Source organism: Coregonus lavaretus (genome assembly GCF_964263955.1).
Source record: "Coregonus lavaretus genome assembly, contig: HAP1_SCAFFOLD_364, whole genome shotgun sequence".
NCBI classification, from domain to species: Eukaryota; Metazoa; Chordata; class Actinopteri; order Salmoniformes; family Salmonidae; genus Coregonus; species Coregonus lavaretus.
This window is the reverse complement of record NW_028158284.1, coordinates 410,094-429,980: the sequence shown is the minus strand read 5'-3', so window position 1 is coordinate 429,980 and position 19,887 is coordinate 410,094. Positions and strand designations below refer to the sequence as shown.

At 43.1% G+C, this 19,887-nt stretch overlaps 1 protein-coding gene across 1 annotated transcript in view; it reads right to left on the bottom strand.

Annotated features, from left to right (window-relative positions):
• LOC311124203 (transducin-like enhancer protein 4) overlaps nucleotides 1-19,887 on the bottom strand; it is a gene marked incomplete at both ends in the record, with an annotated part of 114,926 nt that overhangs the window by 36,941 nt on the left and 58,098 nt on the right. Inside the window, one exon of the mRNA XM_084198394.1 lies at nucleotides 8,783-9,026. Coding sequence (XP_084054520.1) covers nucleotides 8,783-9,026 — 244 coding nt within the window. The remainder of the gene's footprint in view (nucleotides 1-8,782; nucleotides 9,027-19,887) is intronic.

Sequence of the window (19,887 nt, the reverse complement as noted above, 5' to 3'; positions counted from 1 at the left end):
CAGAGAAGAGCAGTCTCGGTTGAGTGACCCGTCTTGAAGCCTGACTGGTTAGGATCAAGAAAATCATTCTGAGAGAGATAGCGAGAGAGTTGGTCAGAGACAGCATGCTTAAGTGTTTTAGAAAGAAAAAAAAAAAAGCCGATACCGGTCTGTAGTTTTTTTACGTCAGAGGAGTCGAGTGTTGGTTTCTTGAGGAGGGGAGCGACTCAGGCAATTTTGAAGTCAGAGGGGACAAAGCCAGTGGTCAGGGATGAGTTGATGAGGGAAGTGAGGAATAGGAGAAGGTATCCAGAGATGGTCTGGAAAAGGGATGAGGGGATGGAGTCAAGAGGGCATGTTGTCCAGTGGCCGGACCTCACTAGTTGCAGGATTTCATCAGGAGAGAGAGGGGTGAAAGAGGTCAAGGCGTAGGGTAGTTCTGTGGGATTGGGACCAGTGGACTCAATACTCTGAGTGAATGAGGAGCGGATATTGTCAACCTTCTTTTCAAAGTGGGGACAAAGTTGTCCACAGAGAGGAAGGAGGGAGGGGGTGTAGGATTAAGGAAGAAGGAGAAGGTGGAAAATAGTTTCCAGAAGGCAGAAGCTTGACATTTAGAGTGATAGAAAGTGGCTTTAGCAGCGGATACAGAGGAAGAGAGAGGAGGGGGTGATCGGTCCTCTGGAAGTTTAGCTTCCCCCCATTTTTGCTCAGTTTCGCACAGCCCTGTTTTGTAAACATGCAATGAGTCACTCAGCCACGGAGCAGGAGGGGAGGAAAGGGGACTGAGTCATAGGATGCGGAAAGGGAAGAGAGTAGGGTTGAAGAGGCAGAATCAAGAAACAGGAGGGAGAAGGATTTAGCAGAAGGGAGAGATGATAGGATAGAAGAGGAGAGAGTAGTGGGAGAGAGTGAACGAAGATTGCGACGTCGCATGACTCTGGGTAGGGGCTGAATGGTTAGGGTTGGAGGAAAGGGAGACAGAAAAGGAAACAAAGTAGTGATCAGAGACCTAGAGGGGGGTTGCAGTGAGATTAGTAGGCGAGCAGCCTCTAAGAGACAAGATGTCGCTGCAGGAGCGAGTCACTGCTTTGATGTTCGCAGAGGACAGGGTCACGCCAAGGTTCTTTGCACTCTGGGAGGAGGACACAATGGAGTTGTCAACCTTGATGGCGAGATCATGGAGCGGGCAGTCCTTCCCCGGGAGGAAGAGCAGCTCCGTCTTGCCGAGGTTCACATTTTACAAGCTCCTGACCAATTCTGCAATTCTTTTTTTTTTTATGATGCAGATCTTAAAGTTTTTTTTGTAAATAATATTTCCGCCATCGTTTCCTTTGATCGAAAAGAGCTTCTGGACATCAGAACAGCAATAACTAACCTAGATTTCGATGAAGATTTCTACATCAAGGCTCAAATAAGCAAAGAGAAACAACGGTTCATCATTATTTTAAGACATGAAGGTAAGTCAATACGGAAAATGTAAATAACTTTTAAAGTTTCTTCAAGTGCAGTCGCAAAAACCAGATGAAACAGGCTCTCATGAGGACCGGCACAGGAATGGAAGACCAGAGTTACCTCTGCTGCAGAGGATAAGTTCATTAGAGTTACCAGCCTCAGAAATTGCAGCCCAAATAAATGCTTCACAGAGTTCAAGTAACAGACACATCTCAAAATCAACTGTTCAGAGGAGACTGTGTGAATCAGGCCTTCATAGTTGAATTGTTGCAAAGAAACCACTACTAAAGGACACCAATAAGAAGAAGGGACTTGCTTGGGCCAAGAAACACGACCAATGGAATAAAATGCAAATCAATTTATAACATTTTTGACATGCGTTTTTCTGGATTTTGTTGTTGTTATTCTGTCTCTCACTGTTCAAATAAACCTACCATTAAAATTATAGACTGATCATTTCTTTGTCAGTGGGCAAACGTACAAAATCAGCAGGGGATCAAATACTTTTTTCCCTCACTGTAGGTGTCTGGTTAGACCGTAAACTGTCCTTCCAGACTCACATTAAGCATCTCCAATCCAAATAATCGGCTTCCTATTTCGCAACAAAGCCTCCTTCACTCATGCTGCTAAACATGCCCTCGTAAAACTGACTATCCTACCGATCCTTGACTTCGGCGATGTCATTTACAAAATAGCTTCCAACACTCTACTCAGCAAATTGGATGTAGTCTATCACAGTGCCATCCGTTTTGTCACCAAAGCCCCAAATACTACCCACCATTGTGACCTGTACACTCTCGTTGGCTGGCCCTCACTACATATTCGTCGCCAAACCCACTGGCACCAGGCCATCTATAAATCACTGCTAGGCAAATCCCCGCCTTATCTTAGATCATTGGTCACCATAGCAACACCCACCCGTAGTATGCATTCCAGCAGGTATATCTCACTGGTCATCCCCAAAGCCAACACCGCCTTTGGCCGCCATTCCTTCCAGTTCTCTGCTGCAAATGACTGGAACGAACTGCAAAAATCTCTGAAGCTGGAGACACTTATCTCCCTCACTAACTTTAGGCAACAGTTGTCAGAGCAGCTTACCGATCACTGCACCTGTACACAGCCCATCTGTAATTAGCCCACCCAACTACCTCATCCCCATGTTGTTATTTACATTGTTATTTATTTTGCTCATTTGCACCCCAGTATCTCTATTTGCACATCATCTTCTGCACATCTAGCATTCCAGTGTTAATACGAAATTGTAATTATTTTGCACTATAGCCTATTTATTGCCTTACCTACATAACTTACTACATTTGCACACACTGTATATAAATTATCTATTGTGTTATTGACTGTATGTTTTGTTTATGTTTATTCCATATGTAACTCTGTGTTGTTTTTATCGCACTGCTTTGCTTTATCTTGGCCAGGTCGCAGTTGTAAATGAGAACTTGTTCTCAACTGGCTTACCTGGTTAAAAAAAAGGTGAAATAAAAAATAAAATAAATCTCCGCATTTGTATTTCCCACCGTAAAGCATGGAGGAGGAGGTGTTATGGTGTGGGGGTGCTTTGCTGGTGACACTGTCAGTGATTTATTTAGAATTCAAGGCACACTTAACCAGCATGGCTACCACAGCATTCTGCAGCGATATGCCATCCCATCTGGTATGCGCTTAGTGGGACTATCATTTGCTTTTCAACAGGACAATGACCCAACACACCTCCAGGCTGTGTAAGGGCTATTTTACCAAGAAGGAGAGTGATGGAGTGCTGCATCAGATGACCTGGCCTCCACAATCCCCCGACCTCAACCCAGTTGAGATGGTTTGGGATGAGTTGGACTGCAGAGTGAAGGAAAAGCAGCCAGCAAGTGCTCAGCATATGTGGGAACTCCTTCAAGACTGTTGGAAAAGCATTCTAGCTGAAGCTGATTGAGAGAATACCAAGAGTGTGCAAAGATGTCATCAAGGCAAAGGGTGGCTATTTGAAGAATCTCAAATATAAAACCTGTCATAGAACATCTTACTGTACTAGAGAGTAATACTGAAACGTGTTAAAGAACACCTGAATGTACTACAGAGTACTACTGAATCCTTTTTTAGAACGTCTCTCTACTTGAGAGTACTACAGTACCCTGTTATCGAACATCTGACTGTACTAAAGAGTACTAATTCAACTTGTTATAGAACATCTGATTGCAAAAGAGAGTGTACAACTGAAACCTGTTATTGAACATCTGATTGCATTAGAGAGTGATACTGAAACCTGTTAAAGAATCTGATTGTACTAGGGAGAATACTACTAAAACCGTTTATAGAACATGTACTAGAGAGTGTACTACTGAAACCTGTTATAGACCATCTGTCTCTACTAGAGAGAGTACTACTGAAACCTGTTATAGACCATCTGTCTCTACTAGAGAGAGGACTACTGAAACCTGTTATAGACCATCTGTCTCTACTAGAGAGTACTACTGAAACCTGTTATAGACCATCTGTCTCTACTAGAGAGAGTACTACTGAAACCTGTTATAGACCATATGTCTCTACTAGAGAGAGTACTACTGAAACCTGTTATAGACCATCTGTCTCTACTAGAGAGAGTACTACTGAAACCTGTTATAGACCATCTGTCTCTACTAGAGAGAGTACTACTGAAACCTGTTATAGACCATCTGTCTCTACTAGAGAGAGTACTACTGAAACCTGTTATAGACCATCTGTCTCTACTAGAGAGAGTACTACTGAAACCTGTTATAGACCATCTGTCTCTACTAGAGAGAGTACTACTGAAACCTGTTATAGACCATCTGTCTCTACTAGAGAGAGTACTACTGAAACCTGTTATAGACCATCTGTCTCTACTAGAGAGAGTACTACTGAAACCTGTTATAGACCATATGTCTCTACTAGAGAGAGTACTACTGAAACCTGTTATAGACCATCTGTCTCTACTAGAGAGAGGACTACTGAAACCTGTTATATACCATATGTCTCTACTAGAGAGAGGACTACTGAAACCTGTTATAGACCATCTGTCTCTACTAGAGAGAGTACTACTGAAACCTGTTATAGACCATCTGTCTCTACTAGAGAGAGTACTACTGAAACCTGTTATAGACCATCTGTCTCTACTAGAGAGAGTACTACTGAAACCTGTTATAGACCATCTGTCTCTACTAGAGAGAGGACTACTGAAACCTGTTATAGACCATCTGTCTCTACTAGAGAGAGGACTACTGAAACCTGTTATAGACCATCTGTCTCTACTAGAGAGAGGACTACTGAAACCTGTTATAGACCATGTGTCTCTACTAGAGAGTACTACTGAAACCTGTTATAGACCATCTGTCTCTACTAGAGAGAGTACTACTGAAACCTGTTATAGACCATCTGTCTCTACTAGAGAGAGTACTACTGAAACCTGTTATAGACCATATGTCTCTACTAGAGAGAGTACTACTGAAACCTGTTATAGACCATCTGTCTCTACTAGAGAGAGGACTACTGAAACCTGTTATATACCATCTGTCTCTACTAGAGAGAGGACTACTGAAACCTGTTATATACCATCTGTCTCTACTAGAGAGAGTACTACTGAAACCTGTTATAGACCATCTGTCTCTACTAGAGAGAGTACTACTGAAACCTGTTATAGACCATATGTCTCTACTAGAGAGAGTACTACTGAAACCTGTTATAGACCATCTGTCTCTACTAGAGAGAGTACTACTGAAACCTGTTATATACCATCTGTCTCTACTAGAGAGAGTACTACTGAAACCTGTTATAGACCATCTGTCTCTACTAGAGAGAGTACTACTGAAACATGTTATAGACCATATGTCTCTACTAGAGAGAGGACTACTGAAACCTGTTATAGACCATCTGTCTCTACTAGAGAGTACTACTGAAACCTGTTATAGACCATCTGTCTCTACTAGAGAGAGTACTACTGAAACCTGTTATAGACCATCTGTCTCTACTAGAGAGAGTACTACTGAAACCTGTTATAGACCATCTGTCTCTACTAGAGAGAGTACTACTGAAACCTGTTATAGACCATCTGTCTCTACTAGAGAGAGTACTACTGAAACCTGTTATAGACCATCTGTCTCTACTAGAGAGAGGACTACTGAAACCTGTTATAGACCATCTGTCTCTACTAGAGAGAGTACTACTGAAACCTGTTATAGACCATCTGTCTCTACTAGAGAGAGTACTACTGAAACCTGTTATAGACCATCTGTCTCTACTAGAGAGAGTACTACTGAAACCTGTTATAGACCATCTGTCTCTACTAGAGAGAGGACTACTGAAACCTGTTATAGACCATCTGTCTCTACTAGAGAGTACTACTGAAACCTGTTATAGACCATCTGTCTCTACTAGAGAGAGTACTACTGAAACCTGTTATAGACCATCTGTCTCTACTAGAGAGAGTACTACTGAAACCTGTTATAGACCATATGTCTCTACTAGAGAGAGTACTACTGAAACCTGTTATAGACCATCTGTCTCTACTAGAGAGAGTACTACTGAAACCTGCTATAGACCATCTGTCTCTACTAGAGAGAGTACTACTGAAACCTGTTATAGACCATCTGTCTCTACTAGAGAGTACTACTGAAACCTGTTATAGACCATATGTCTCTACTAGAGAGAGTACTACTGAAACCTGTTATAGACCATATGTCTCTACTAGAGAGAGTACTACTGAAACCTGTTATAGACCATCTGTCTCTACTAGAGAGAGTACTACTGAAACCTGTTATAGACCATCTGTCTCTACTAGAGAGAGTACTACTGAAACCTGTTATAGACCATATGTCTCTACTAGAGAGAGTACTACTGAAACCTGTTATAGACCATCTGTCTCTACTAGAGAGAGTACTACTGAAACCTGTTATAGACCATATGTCTCTACTAGAGAGAGTACTACTGAAACCTGGTATAGACCATCTGTCTCTACTAGAGAGAGTACTACTGAAACATGTTATAGACCATATGTCTCTACTAGAGAGAGTACTACTGAAACCTGTTATAGACCATATGTCTCTACTAGAGAGAGTACTACTGAAACCTGTTATAGACCATCTGTCTCTACTAGAGAGAGTACTACTGAAACCTGTTATATACCATCTGTCTCTACTAGAGAGAGTACTACTGAAACCTGTTATAGACCATCTGTCTCTACTAGAGAGAGTACTACTGAAACCTGTTATAGACCATCTGTCTCTACTAGAGAGTACTACTGAAACCTGTTATAGACCATCTGTCTCTACTAGAGAGAGTACTACTGAAACCTGTTATAGACCATCTGTCTCCACTAGAGAGAGTACTACTGAAACCTGTTATAGACCATCTGTCTCTACTAGAGAGAGTACTACTGAAACTGTTATAGACCATCTGTCTCTACTAGAGAGTACTACTGAAACCTGTTATAGACCATCTGTCTCTACTAGAGAGTACTACTGAAACCTGTTATAGACCATCTGTCTCTACTAGAGAGAGTACTACTGAAACCTGTTATAGACCATCTGTCTCTACTAGAGAGGACTACTGAAACCTGTTATAGACCATCTGTCTCTACTAGAGAGAGTACTACTGAAACCTGTTATAGACCATCTGTCTCTACTAGAGAGAGTACTACTGAAACCTGTTATAGACCATATGTCTCTACTAGAGAGAGTACTACTGAAACCTGTTATAGACCATATGTCTCTACTAGAGAGAGGACTACTGAAACCTGTTATAGACCATCTGTCTCTACTAGAGAGAGTACTACTGAAACCTGTTATAGACCATCTGTCTCTACTAGAGAGTACTACTGAAACCTGTTATAGACCATCTGTCTCTACTAGAGAGTACTACTGAAACCTGTTATAGACCATCTGTCTCTACTAGAGAGAGTACTACTGAAACCTGTTATAGACCATCTGTCTCTACTAGAGAGAGTACTACTGAAACCTGTTATAGACCATCTGTCTTTACTAGAGAGAGTACTACTGAAACCTGTTATAGACCATCTGTCTCTACTAGAGAGAGTACTACTGAAACCTGTTATAGACCAACTGTCTCTACTAGAGAGAGTACTACTGAAACCTGTTATAGACCATCTGTCTCTACTAGAGAGAGTACTACTGAAACCTGTTATAGACCAACTGTCTCTACTAGAGAGAGTACTACTGAAACCTGTTATAGACCATCTGTCTATACTAGAGAGAGTACTACTGAAACCTGTTATAGACCAACTGTCTCTACTAGAGAGAGTACTACTGAAACCTGTTATAGACCATCTGTCTCTACTAGAGAGAGTACTACTGAAACCTGTTATAGACCATCTGTCTCTACTAGAGAGAGTACTACTGAAACCTGTTATAGACCATCTGTCTCTACTAGAGAGAGTACTACTGAAACCTGTTATAGACTATCTGTCTCTACTAGAGAGTACTACTGAAACCTGTTATAGACCATCTGTCTCTACTAGAGAGTACTACTGAAACCTGTTATAGACCATCTGTCTCTACTAGAGAGAGTACTACTGAAACCTGTTATAGACCATCTGTCTCTACTAGAGAGAGTACTACTGAAACCTGTTATAGACCATCTGTCTCTACTAGAGAGATTACTACTGAAACCTGTTATAGACCATCTGTCTCTACTAGAGAGAGGACTACTGAAACCTGTTATAGACCATCTGTCTCTACTAGAGAGAGTACTACTGAAACCTGTTATAGACCATCTGTCTCTACTAGAGAGAGTACTACTGAAACCTGTTATAGACCATCTGTCTCTACTAGAGAGAGTACTACTGAAACCTGTTATAGACCATCTGTCTCTACTAGAGAGAGTACTACTGAAACCTGTTATAGACCATCTGTCTCTACTAGAGAGAGTACTACTGAAACCTGTTATAGACCATATGTCTCTACTAGAGAGAGTACTACTGAAACCTGTTATAGACCATCTGTCTCTACTAGAGAGAGTACTACTGAAACCTGTTATAGACCAACTGTCTCTACTAGAGAGAGTACTACTGAAACCTGTTATAGACCATCTGTCTCTACTAGAGAGAGTACTACTGAAACCTGTTATAGACCATCTGTCTCTACTAGAGAGAGTACTACTGAAACCTGTTATAGACCATCTGTCTCTACTAGAGAGTACTACTGAAACCTGTTATAGACCATCTGTCTCTACTAGAGAGAGTACTACTGAAACCTGTTATAGACCATCTGTCTCTACTATATAAAACTGTCTCCATAAACAAATATACAAAACAAAATAAACTAATAAAAAGAGGATTATCTACTACAACCTTAAGTAGAGTGTCAGTGTTTACCTCTGTTGTTGTCGTTGTGTTTCTTGTCGTCCTTTAGGGGCAGCTGGTGGGCAGCGAGGGCAGAGGAGAGGGCCAGGAGGCTGGCGCTGCCCGCGGTGGGCAGGGGGGCAGAGGAGAGGGCCAGGAGGCTGGCGCTGCCCGCGGTGGACAGGGGGGGTTGAGGGGGTTGGAGCCCAGCAGGTTGGGGGGTGAGGGGCACCGGGAGGGCATGACCACCATGAGACAGGTGCTGGAGCTGCTGTTGATTACACACACATGCCATTGTCATTACCACTCCACACTAGACACAGGCAGAGAGAGACAGAGGAGAGAAATAGGATGAAGAGCCAAAATGTGCAGTTTTGCAGCCAAATATGTGTCCTCCTGCCATAACCTGAGGGACAGCCAGTGAAATATGCAATGTAATGTCAATAATATTCCCCATTTAGTTTTGTTTCTGCTTTCAGTGTCTTCTGAGTCGTGTTGAGACTGGTCGACTACTATTGCTTTAATGTATTGTTATTCTCATTAATATTGTTGTTGTAGTTGCTGTTAATGGTAATCCCATTTCCACTACTACTATTATTATTGCTGTTGGTCCCACCATGTTTGTTATATGTATACTTTGACAATGTAAGTAATGTAACTTGCCATGTAAATAAAGTCCACTGAACTGAATTGGAGAAGACGGAAAGAGAAAGACAGAGAGAAAGAGACACTAAGAGAGAGAGAGACACTAAGAGAGAGAGAGACACTAAGAGAGAGAGAGACACTAAGAGAGAGAGACAGACTAAGAGAGAGAGACACTAAGAGAGAGAGAGACACTAAGAGAGAGAGACACTAAGAGAAAGAGACACTAAGAGAGAGAGAGACACTAAGAGAGAGAGACAGACTAAGAGAGAGAGAGACACTGAGAGAGAGAGACACTGAGAGAGAGAGACACTAAGAGAGAGAGACAGACTAAGAGAGAGAGACACTAAGAGAGAGAGAGACACTAAGAGAGAGAGACACTAAGAGAAAGAGACACTAAGAGAGAGAGAGACACTAAGAGAGAGAGAGACACTAAGAGAGAGAGAGAGACTAAGAGAGAGAGACACTAAGAGAGAGAGAGACACTAAGAGAGAGAGACACTAAGAGAGAGAGAGACACTAAGAGAGAGAGAGACACTGAGAGAGAGAGACACTGAGAGAGAGAGACACTAAGAGAGAGAGAGAGACACTAAGAGAGAGAGAGACACTAAGAGAGAGAGACACTAAGAGAGATACTAAGAGAGAGAGAGACACTAAGAGAGAGAGAGACACTAAGAGAGAGAGAGACACTAAGAGAGAGAGACACTAAGAGAGAGAGACACTAAGAGAGAGAGAGACACTAAGAGAGAGAGAGACACTAAGAGAGAGAGAGAGACACTAAGAGAGAGAGACACTAAGAGAGAGAGAGACACTAAGAGAGAGAGACACTAAGAGAAAGAGACACACTAAGAGAGAGAGAGGCACTAAGAGAGAGAGAGACACTAAGAGAGAGAGAGACACTAAGAGAGAGAGAGACACTAAGAGAGAGAGAGACACTAAGAGAGAGAGACACTAAGAGAGAGACACTAAGAGAGAGAGACACTAAGAGAGAGAGACACTAAGAGAGAGAGACACTAAGAGAGAGAGAGAGAGAGAGAGAGAGAGTCATGCAGAAGAACAGCTCCTGACTTGTTATAACTTTTTGGTTGTTAAGAGCGAGATTGACACGACTAAATTAGCAAAAAAATGTATAGGTAATCTAATTGTACAACTGAAGATCAAAACAGGAGGAAAAGATTGACAGAGAGTGAGTAAAAAGACCAATCTTCATCGTGGTAGCTAGCCAAATTAAAATCTGTCAGCTAGCTCACCGTCCAGCTCTAACCGTTTACTGGTGGTAACCATAGCAACATGGCCACTGAGGCAGCGCTAGCATCGATAGTAACGGCAGAGACTGAGAGACTTTCTCCGTTGTTTTTTGAATACCCAGCAGAAATAAAATCAGAGAAGGGAAGAATCAACTTTAAACACCGAATTCTGAGGGAGAACCCAGAAACTTTGTTTGCTGACTGCTCACAAAACGGGACTGTTACAAACCTGCTATTTTACACAGACCACACTACTGCCTGGCATACAGCTGTAACTAGCCATTTCAGCTACACCACGAAGAAAGGCATCTGCAAGGGAAGACAAATCCACATTTTTGAGGACAGCGATAAGGACCAGGAAAACAGGTTTCTGACGGTAAACATGTATCAGAACGGTACTATCATGGTCCAGGGCAGTGAGGCTGCACTCAGCTCTGTTGTGCAGGACTTCCCCACCCTAATGAAGATAGCAGAAAGTAAAAAAGACAAGGACAGCACCCTGACCTCTCCCCTCACCTCAGGCACCCCAACAGCAGGACTATCCTCCCCCCTGCCTGCCTACAACCACCAGAGCCAAGACCACACTACCATCAGCCTGTTGAGAGACAGGCTGGCTCTGTTAGAGGTATGGGTTACTGAGCTGAAGGAGCAGCCCCCCAGCTACACCACCCCCAGCCCAGACACAGAGCTTCTACAGGACCAGATCAACCAGTGCAGGACCCAGCTGAAGAACTCTGTCCAGGAGCTGAGAGAGAGCCTTACCACAGCGCTTGAGGAGGTAAAAGCCACCATGAGGAGAGAGCTAGTGCAGGTAAAGGAGGAGATGGCAAAGGAGTTGTCTGTCATCAAGAGGGTGCTACAGCAGAGAGAACAGACTGTAGAGACTCCCAGAGAGAAGCTGCAGCCCCTCACCACACCTAACAACCCCACTGACCCACCTTTACCCACAATCCCCCCCCATACCGACAACACTTTACCCACACCCCCAGTCAACAAAGAGGCCCACATTGAGACAACTACTACAGAGAGAAGCTCTCTGGCCCCCCCTGACACACCCCCACACACCCCTCCATGTACACAGGCCCTGTCTACTCCAGCCCCAGACCGAAAACGCACCAATCTGGTAAAACCCACTGAGGTGGCCATCCTCATTGACTCAAATGGGAAATTCATTCAAGAAGATAAACTCTTCCCCCAACACAAGGTGCGCAAAATATGGTGCCCAAAAACACAAGATGCACTCCACATCCTGTCCCAGCCTGACTTTGGCACACCAGGCCACATTATTATTCACACCGGCACCAACAACCTACGAGAGGAGCAGGAGAGAGTAGGCAGCCTGGTCAACAGAGTAGCAGAGAGGGCCTCTGAGTGGTTCCCCAACTCCCACATCACCATCTCCACTCTGCTGCCCCGCAAAGACTTTCATCCCCGTACCATCCAGAAAGCCAACGCTGACATCACCAGAGGGTGTGGCCTACTCCCGAACATACACATTGCTCACCACCCAACAATCACCCCAGAGCATCTACACGACCACTCCCACCTGAGGAAGCAGACAATAGGGATGTTTGCCAAGTCCCTAAAGGACGTAGCACTTGGTAGACAAACACCCCATGCTGTACTGGACAGAGGAGCACCCAGAGACCCCTACCAGACCACTGCACCACCAAGGAGCCCCAGGCCCCTTCAACGCCACACCAGACCCAGTGCACCCCACAGGCCCCACCCACCCCCAGAGCATCACCACTTCCATCGGCTTAGCCAGACCAGACCGGGCCCAGCCTTTTATCCCGCACCAGACCACCACCCCTACCAGACCAGAGAGGAAGTCCCACAGCCCAGACCTGGCCCCCCTCCACCTCACAGAGCCCAACAGCAGGACCAGCGCAGCTACGCGGAGGTCGTCAGAGGACAGGAGAACCCTGTAGGATTAAGTGAGATTAAACAGCTCCTCCAATACATCTGCACTAAACTGCACTAAACACACACGGACGCATACACACACACACCACACACACACACACACACACACCTATTGTACTAGAATTTACTTGTTCAATGAATAGGAATATTTAACAGAATAACAGAATAAATGTTAGCTGATATCCTGTTTATCTCGCTCTTAACAACTTATTAGTTAATCGTTACTGTGTTTCTGACTGCTACTCTTTCTTTTTGCAACATGAAATCACTATCAGTTAGCATGTGGAACATTCAGGGTCTAAACTCATCAACCTTTGGTCTGAAGAGTTTAGCACTGGAGTTCAACAAAAATCTGAAAGATGTTGACGTCATCATTCTGCAGGAGACATGGTGTAAGGCTGACGTTGTCACTCACTGTCCCACAGGCTACAGAGAGATCATTGTGCCATCACAGAAACACAGCTCTGTCAATAGAGGCAGAGACTCTGGAGGATTGATCATTTGGTACAAATCCGAACTACAAAATCTAATTGATCCCCTCAAAATTGGCAAATACCACATTTGGTTAAAACTAAAAAAAGAACTTGTACTGACAGGAAAAGATGTGTTCCTTTGCGCAATATATATCCCCCCCTCAGAATCCCCATATTACTCAGAGGAGATCTTCCCCACCCTCGAGGAAGAGACGTGCCATTTCCAGGCCCAGGGAAATGTGCTCATCTGTGGGGACACAAATGCGCGCACAGGAACACTACCTGATCTAACGAGCACACGAGGGGACAGCTTTATTACAGACCATACTGTTTCTAACTATCTTAATCTCCCCCATAGAAACAACAGTGACAGCACCGTCAACAAAAACGGAAGGGATCTTTTGCAGCTCTGTAGAAGCCTGGGTCTGTACTTTGTCAATGGTAGGTTACGGGGGGACTCTTTGGGGAGATTCACCTACTGCTCACCTCTTGGCCACAGTACAGTAGACTATATGATCACAGACATGGACCCTTTCTCTCTCAGCTCATTCACTGTCAAGCCACTAACACCTCTGTCTGATCACAGCCAAATTACGTTGTTCCTCAAAAGAACAGACCTGGAAACAACCACACATTCACAGCCCAGTAAGCTGTACAACATCAGAAATTCATACAGATGGGCCCAAAACAGCACAGAAGAATACCAGAAAGCAACCTGGAACCAAAATATCCAAACACTCTTAGATAACTTTCTGGATACCACATTCACTCACAGTAAAGAAGGCATCAATCTAGCAGTACGAAACATCAACTATATATTCAGGCAAACGGCAAAAGAAGCACAATTGAAATTGATAAAAAACAAAACTAAAAAAATCACAGATGACAACTGGTTTGATGCAGATTGTAAAATTATAAGGAAAAAACTTAGAACACTATCCAACCAAAAGCACAGAGACTCAAATAATGGTGAATTACGCCTTCATTACTGTGAGACTTTAAAACTCTATAAACGTACACTCAGAACCAAAAAAGCACAGTACAACAGCAAGCAGCTGACACTAATTGAGGAGTCCATAAACACAAACAACTTTTGGCAAAATTGGAAAAAACTAAAAAAATCTAAACAAGAGGAATTAGCAATACAAAATGGTGACATATGGACAACCCATTTCAAAACACTCTACAACACCGTTCAAATTGACACAAACGCAGAACAACGCCAAATCCATGAGAAGTTGAATGGATTAGAAAAAGCTATAAAGGACAATCAAAACCCATTGGACTCCCCAATTACTGACCAGGAGCTCTATAAGAAACTTCAGGCTCTCAAATTTAAAAAAGCCTGCGGACCTGATGGCATCCTAAATGAAATGCTCAAACTCATTAGTGCAAAATTTCAATTGGCTATATTAAAATTGTTTAATTTGATCCTGAGTGTAGGTTATTTCCCTGACATCTGGAATCAAGGACTCATAACCCCAATCTTTAAGAATGGAGACAAATTTGACCCTAACAATTACAGAGGCATTTGTGTGAACAGTAACCTGGGGAAGGTTTTCTGTAGTATCATCAATGTAAGAGTTCTAAACTTCCTTAATAAGCACAATGTCTTGAGTAAAAGCCAAATTGGATTTATACCAAAACATCGCACAACTGATCATATTTACACCTTACACACCCTGATAGATAAACATGTCCACCAAAATAATACCAAAATATACACTTGCTTTATCGACTTCCAAAAAGCATTTGATTCTATTTGGCATACAGGACTGTTCTACAAAGTTATTGAAAGTGGTGTAGGGGGTAAAACATATGACATAATTAAATCAATGTATACTGGCAATACGTGCAGCATTAAAATTGGTAAGAAAAGGACAGAATTCTTTAACCAGGGGCGGGGCCTTCGTCAGGGTTGCAATCTGAGCCCTGCACTCTTCAATATTTACATTAACGAATTGGCCACTATTCTAGAAAAATCCTCAGCCCCTGGTGTTAGTCTCCACAATTCAGAAGTTAAATGCCTACTCTTCGCAGATGACCTATGCCTGCTGTCACCCACAGCACCTGGCCTACAGCAGAGCCTGGACCTGCTAGAGCAGTACTGCCAGACCTGGGCCCTGGCAGTAAACCCCAAAAAGACCAAAATAATGATTTTCCAGAGAAGATCCAGATCTCAGGGAATTAGACCAAAGTTCTCAATTGGTACAAAATATATAGAGTACTGTACACACTACAATTACTTAGGTTTAAAAATAAGCTCAACTGGACACCTTAATGAGGCAGTGAATGAACTGAGAGAGAAAGCACGCAGGGCATTCTACGCCATTAAAAAGCAAATTCAAATTGAAATACCTATTAAAATTTGGCTAAAACTAATTGAATATGTCATTGAACCAATTGCACTTTATGGCAGCGAGGTGTGGGGTCCACTTGCAAAACAAGATTTCATCAAATGGGACAAACACCCCATTGAAACCCTACATGCAGAGTTCTGTAAGATTCTCCTACGTGTCCAGAGGAAAACTACAAACAATGCATGCAGGGCAGAATTAGGCCAATATCCACTAATAATAAAAACTCAAAAAAGAGCAATTAAGTTTTGGAAACATCTAAAATACAGTGACCCCCTCTCATATCATTACCAAGCCCTGCAATGCCAAGAGCTGAGCAAAGAAAAGAGTCCCCTCATCCAGCTGGTCCTGGGGCTGAGTTCACAAACCTGTTCTACTAACACACTGAAGCCTCAGGACCAGAACATCCAATCAATCAGAATAAACCAAATTACAACACAGTCAAAACAAAACTACATTGCTTATTGGGAAACACAAGCACAAACACAAAGCAAAATGCAGTGCTATCTGGCCCTAAATCGACAGTACACTATGGCTAAATATTTGACCATGGTTACTGATCAAAACCTTAGAAAAACCTTGACAAAGTACAGGCTCAGTGAGCACAGCCTTGCCATTGAGAAGGGTAGACACAGGAAAACCTGGCTCCCTGTAGAGGAAAGGCTGTGCAACCACTGCACAACAGCAGAACCTGAGACGGAGCTGCATTTCCTGACAAAATGTCAAAAATATAAAACAATTAGAGAGTGTCATTTCCCCAAATTTGAAATCCTTATTCAAGGTTTTAAAGACCTCTCTGATGAGGATAGGCTACCCATCCTGTTGGGGGAGGACGCAGAGAGCTGTGGGTTGGCAGCGCACTACATTGCTGCCTGCCATAAGTTGAGGGACAGTGTCTGACAGACCAATAAACCTGCACATGTCCTCAACTGTATGATTATTGTTATTGTTGAATGTATGGTTATATTGACCGTTGGTTATTGTTGTTACTGTTGTCCCGTTGACAATTTTTGATTCTCATTTTTATTTATTTTTTATATTGTAAATATCCAAAGTAAGCTTTGGCAATATGTACATTGTTACGTCATGCCAATAAAGCGAATTGAATTGAATTGAATTGACACTAAGAGAGAGAGAGAGACACTAAGAGAGAGACACTAAGAGAGAGAGACACTGAGAGAGACACTAAGAGAGAGAGAGACACTAAGAAAGAGAGACACTAAGAGAGAGAGAGACACTAAGAGAGAGAGAGACACTAAGAGAGAGAGACACTAAGAGAGAGAGACACTAAGAGAGAGAGAGACACTAAGAGAGAGAGAGACACTAAGAGAGAGAGACACTAAGAGAGAGAGACACTAAGAGAGAGAGAGACACTAAGAGAGAGAGAGATACTAAGAGAGAGAGAGAGACACTAAGAGAGAGAGAGACACTAAGAGAGAGAGAGACACTAAGAGAGAGAGACACTAAGAGAGAGAGACAGACTAAGAGAGAGAGACACTAAGAGAGAGAGAGACACTAAGAGAGAGAGAGACACTAAGAGAGAGAGACACTAAGAGAGAGACACTAAGAGAGAGAGACACTAAGAGAGAGAGACACTAAGAGAGAGAGACACTAAGAGAGAGAGAGACACTAAGAGAGAGAGAGACACTAAGAGAGAGAGAGAGACACTAAGAGAGAGAGAGACACTAAGAGAGAGAGAGACACTAAGAGAGAGAGACACTAAGAGAGAGAGAGACACTAAGAGAGAGAGAGACACTAAGAGAGAGAGAGACACTAAGAGAGAGAGACACTAAGAGAGAGACACTAAGAGAGAGAGACACTAAGAGAGAGAGACACTAAGAGAGAGAGACACTAAGAGAGAGAGAGACACTAAGAGAGAGAGACACTAAGAGAGAGAGACACTAAGAGAGAGAGAGACACTAAGAGAGAGAGACACTAAGAGAAAGAGACACTAAGAGAGAGAGAGAGACACTAAGAGAGAGAGAGACACTAAGAGAGAGAGAGACACTAAGAGAGAGAGACACTAAGAGAGAGAGAGACACTAAGAGAGAGAGAGACACTAAGAGAGAGAGAGACACTAAGAGAGAGAGACACTAAGAGAGAGACACTAAGAGAGAGAGACACTAAGAGAGAGAGACACTAAGAGAGAGAGACACTAAGAGAGAGAGAGACACTAAGAGAGAGAGACACTAAGAGAGAGAGACACTAAGAGAGAGAGAGACACTAAGAGAGAGAGACACTAAGAGAAAGAGACACTAAGAGAGAGAGAGACACTAAGAGAGAGAGAGGCACCAAGAGAGAGAGAGACACTAAGAGAGAGAGAGACACTAAGAGAGAGAGAGACACTAAGAGAGAGAGAGACACTAAGAGAGAGAGAGAGACACTAAGAGAGAGAGAGACACTAAGAGAGAGAGAGACACTAAGAGAGAGAGAGATACTAAGAGAGAGAGAGAGACACTAAGAGAGAGAGAGACACTAAGAGAGAGAGAGACACTAAGAGAGAGAGAGACACTAACAGAGAGAGAGACACTACGAGAGAGAGACACTACGAGAGAGAGACACTAAGAGAGAGAGACACTAAGAGAGAGAGAGACACTAAGAGAGAGAGACACTAAGAGAGAGAGACACTAAGAGAGAGAGAGACACTAAGAGAGAGAGAGACACTAAGACAGAGAGAGACACTAAGACAGAGAGAGACACTAAGAGAGAGAGATACTAAGAGAGAGAGAGACACCAAGAGAGAGAGAGACACTAAGAGAGAGAGACACTAAGAGAGAGAGAGACACTAAGAGAGAGAGAGACACTGAGAGAGAGAGACACTGAGAGAGAGAGACACTAAGAGAGAGAGAGACACTGAGAGAGAGAGACACTAAGAGAGAGAGAGACACTAAGAGAGAGAGAGACACTAAGAGAGAGAGAGACACTAAGAGAGAGAGAGACACTAAGAGAGAGAGAGACACAGAGAGAGAGAGACACTAAGAGAGAGAGAGACACTAAGAGAGAGAGAGACACTAAGAGAGAGAGAGAGACACTAAGAGAGAGAGAGAGACACTAAGAGAGAGAGAGAGACACTAAGAGAGAGAGCGACACTAAGAGAGAGAAAGACACTAAGAAAGAGAGACACACACTAAGAGAGAGAGAGACACTAAGAGAGAGAGAGACACTAAGAGAGAGAGAGAGAGAGGTGTAATAGAGAGAGGGGTAATAGAGAGAGAGGGGTAATAGAGAGAGGGGTAATAGAGAGAGAGGGGTAATAGAGAGAGGGGTAATAGAGAGAGAGGGGCAATAGAGAGGGGTAATAGAGAGAGGGGTAATAGAGAGAGGGGTAATAGAGAGAGAGGGGTAATAGAGAGAGACACTAAGAGAGAGAGAGAGACACTAAGAGAGAGAGACACTAAGAGAGAGAGAGACACTAAGAGAGATACTAAGAGAGAGAGAGACACTAAGAGAGAGAGAGACACTAAGAGAGAGAGAGACACTAAGAGAGAGAGAGACACTAAGAGAGAGAGACACTAAGAGAGAGAGACACTAAGAGAGAGAGAGACACTAAGAGAGAGAGAGACACTAAGAGAGAGAGAGAGACACTAAGAGAGAGAGACACTAAGAGAGAGAGAGACACTAAGAGAGAGAGACACTAAGAGAAAGAGACACACTAAGAGAGAGAGAGGCACTAAGAGAGAGAGAGACACTAAGAGAGAGAGAGACACTAAGAGAGAGAGAGAGACACTAAGAGAGAGACACTAAGAGAGAGACACTAAGAGAGAGAGACACTAAGAGAGAGAGACACTAAGAGAGAGAGAGACACTAAGAAAGAGAGACACTAAGAGAGAGAGAGACACTAAGAGAGAGAGACACTAAGAGAGAGAGACACTAAGAGAGAGAGAGACACTAAGAGAGAGAGAGACACTAAGAGAGAGAGACACTAAGAGAGAGAGACACTAAGAGAGAGAGAGACACTAAGAGAGAGAGACACTAAGAGAGAGAGAGACACTAAGAGAGAGAGAGATACTAAGAGAGAGAGAGAGACACTAAGAGAGAGAGAGACACTAAGAGAGAGAGACACTAAGAGAGAGAGAGACACTAAGAGAGAGAGAGATACTAAGAGAGAGAGAGAGACACTAAGAGAGAGAGAGATACTAAGAGAGAGAGAGAGACACTAAGAGAGAGAGAGACACTAAGAGAGAGAGAGAGACACTAAGAGAGAGAGACACTAAGAGAGAGAGAGACACTAAGAGAGAGAGAGACACTAAGAGAGAGAGAGACACTAAGAGAGAGAGACACTAAGAGAGAGAGAGACACTAAGAGAGAGAGAGACACTAAGAGAGAGAGACACTAAGAGAGAGAGACACTAAGAGAGAGAGAGACACTAAGAGAGAGAGACACTAAGAGAGAGAGAGACACTAAGAGAGAGAGAGGCACCAAGAGAGAGAGAGACACTAAGAGAGAGAGAGACACTAAGAGAGAGAGAGACACTAAGAGAGAGAGAGACACTAA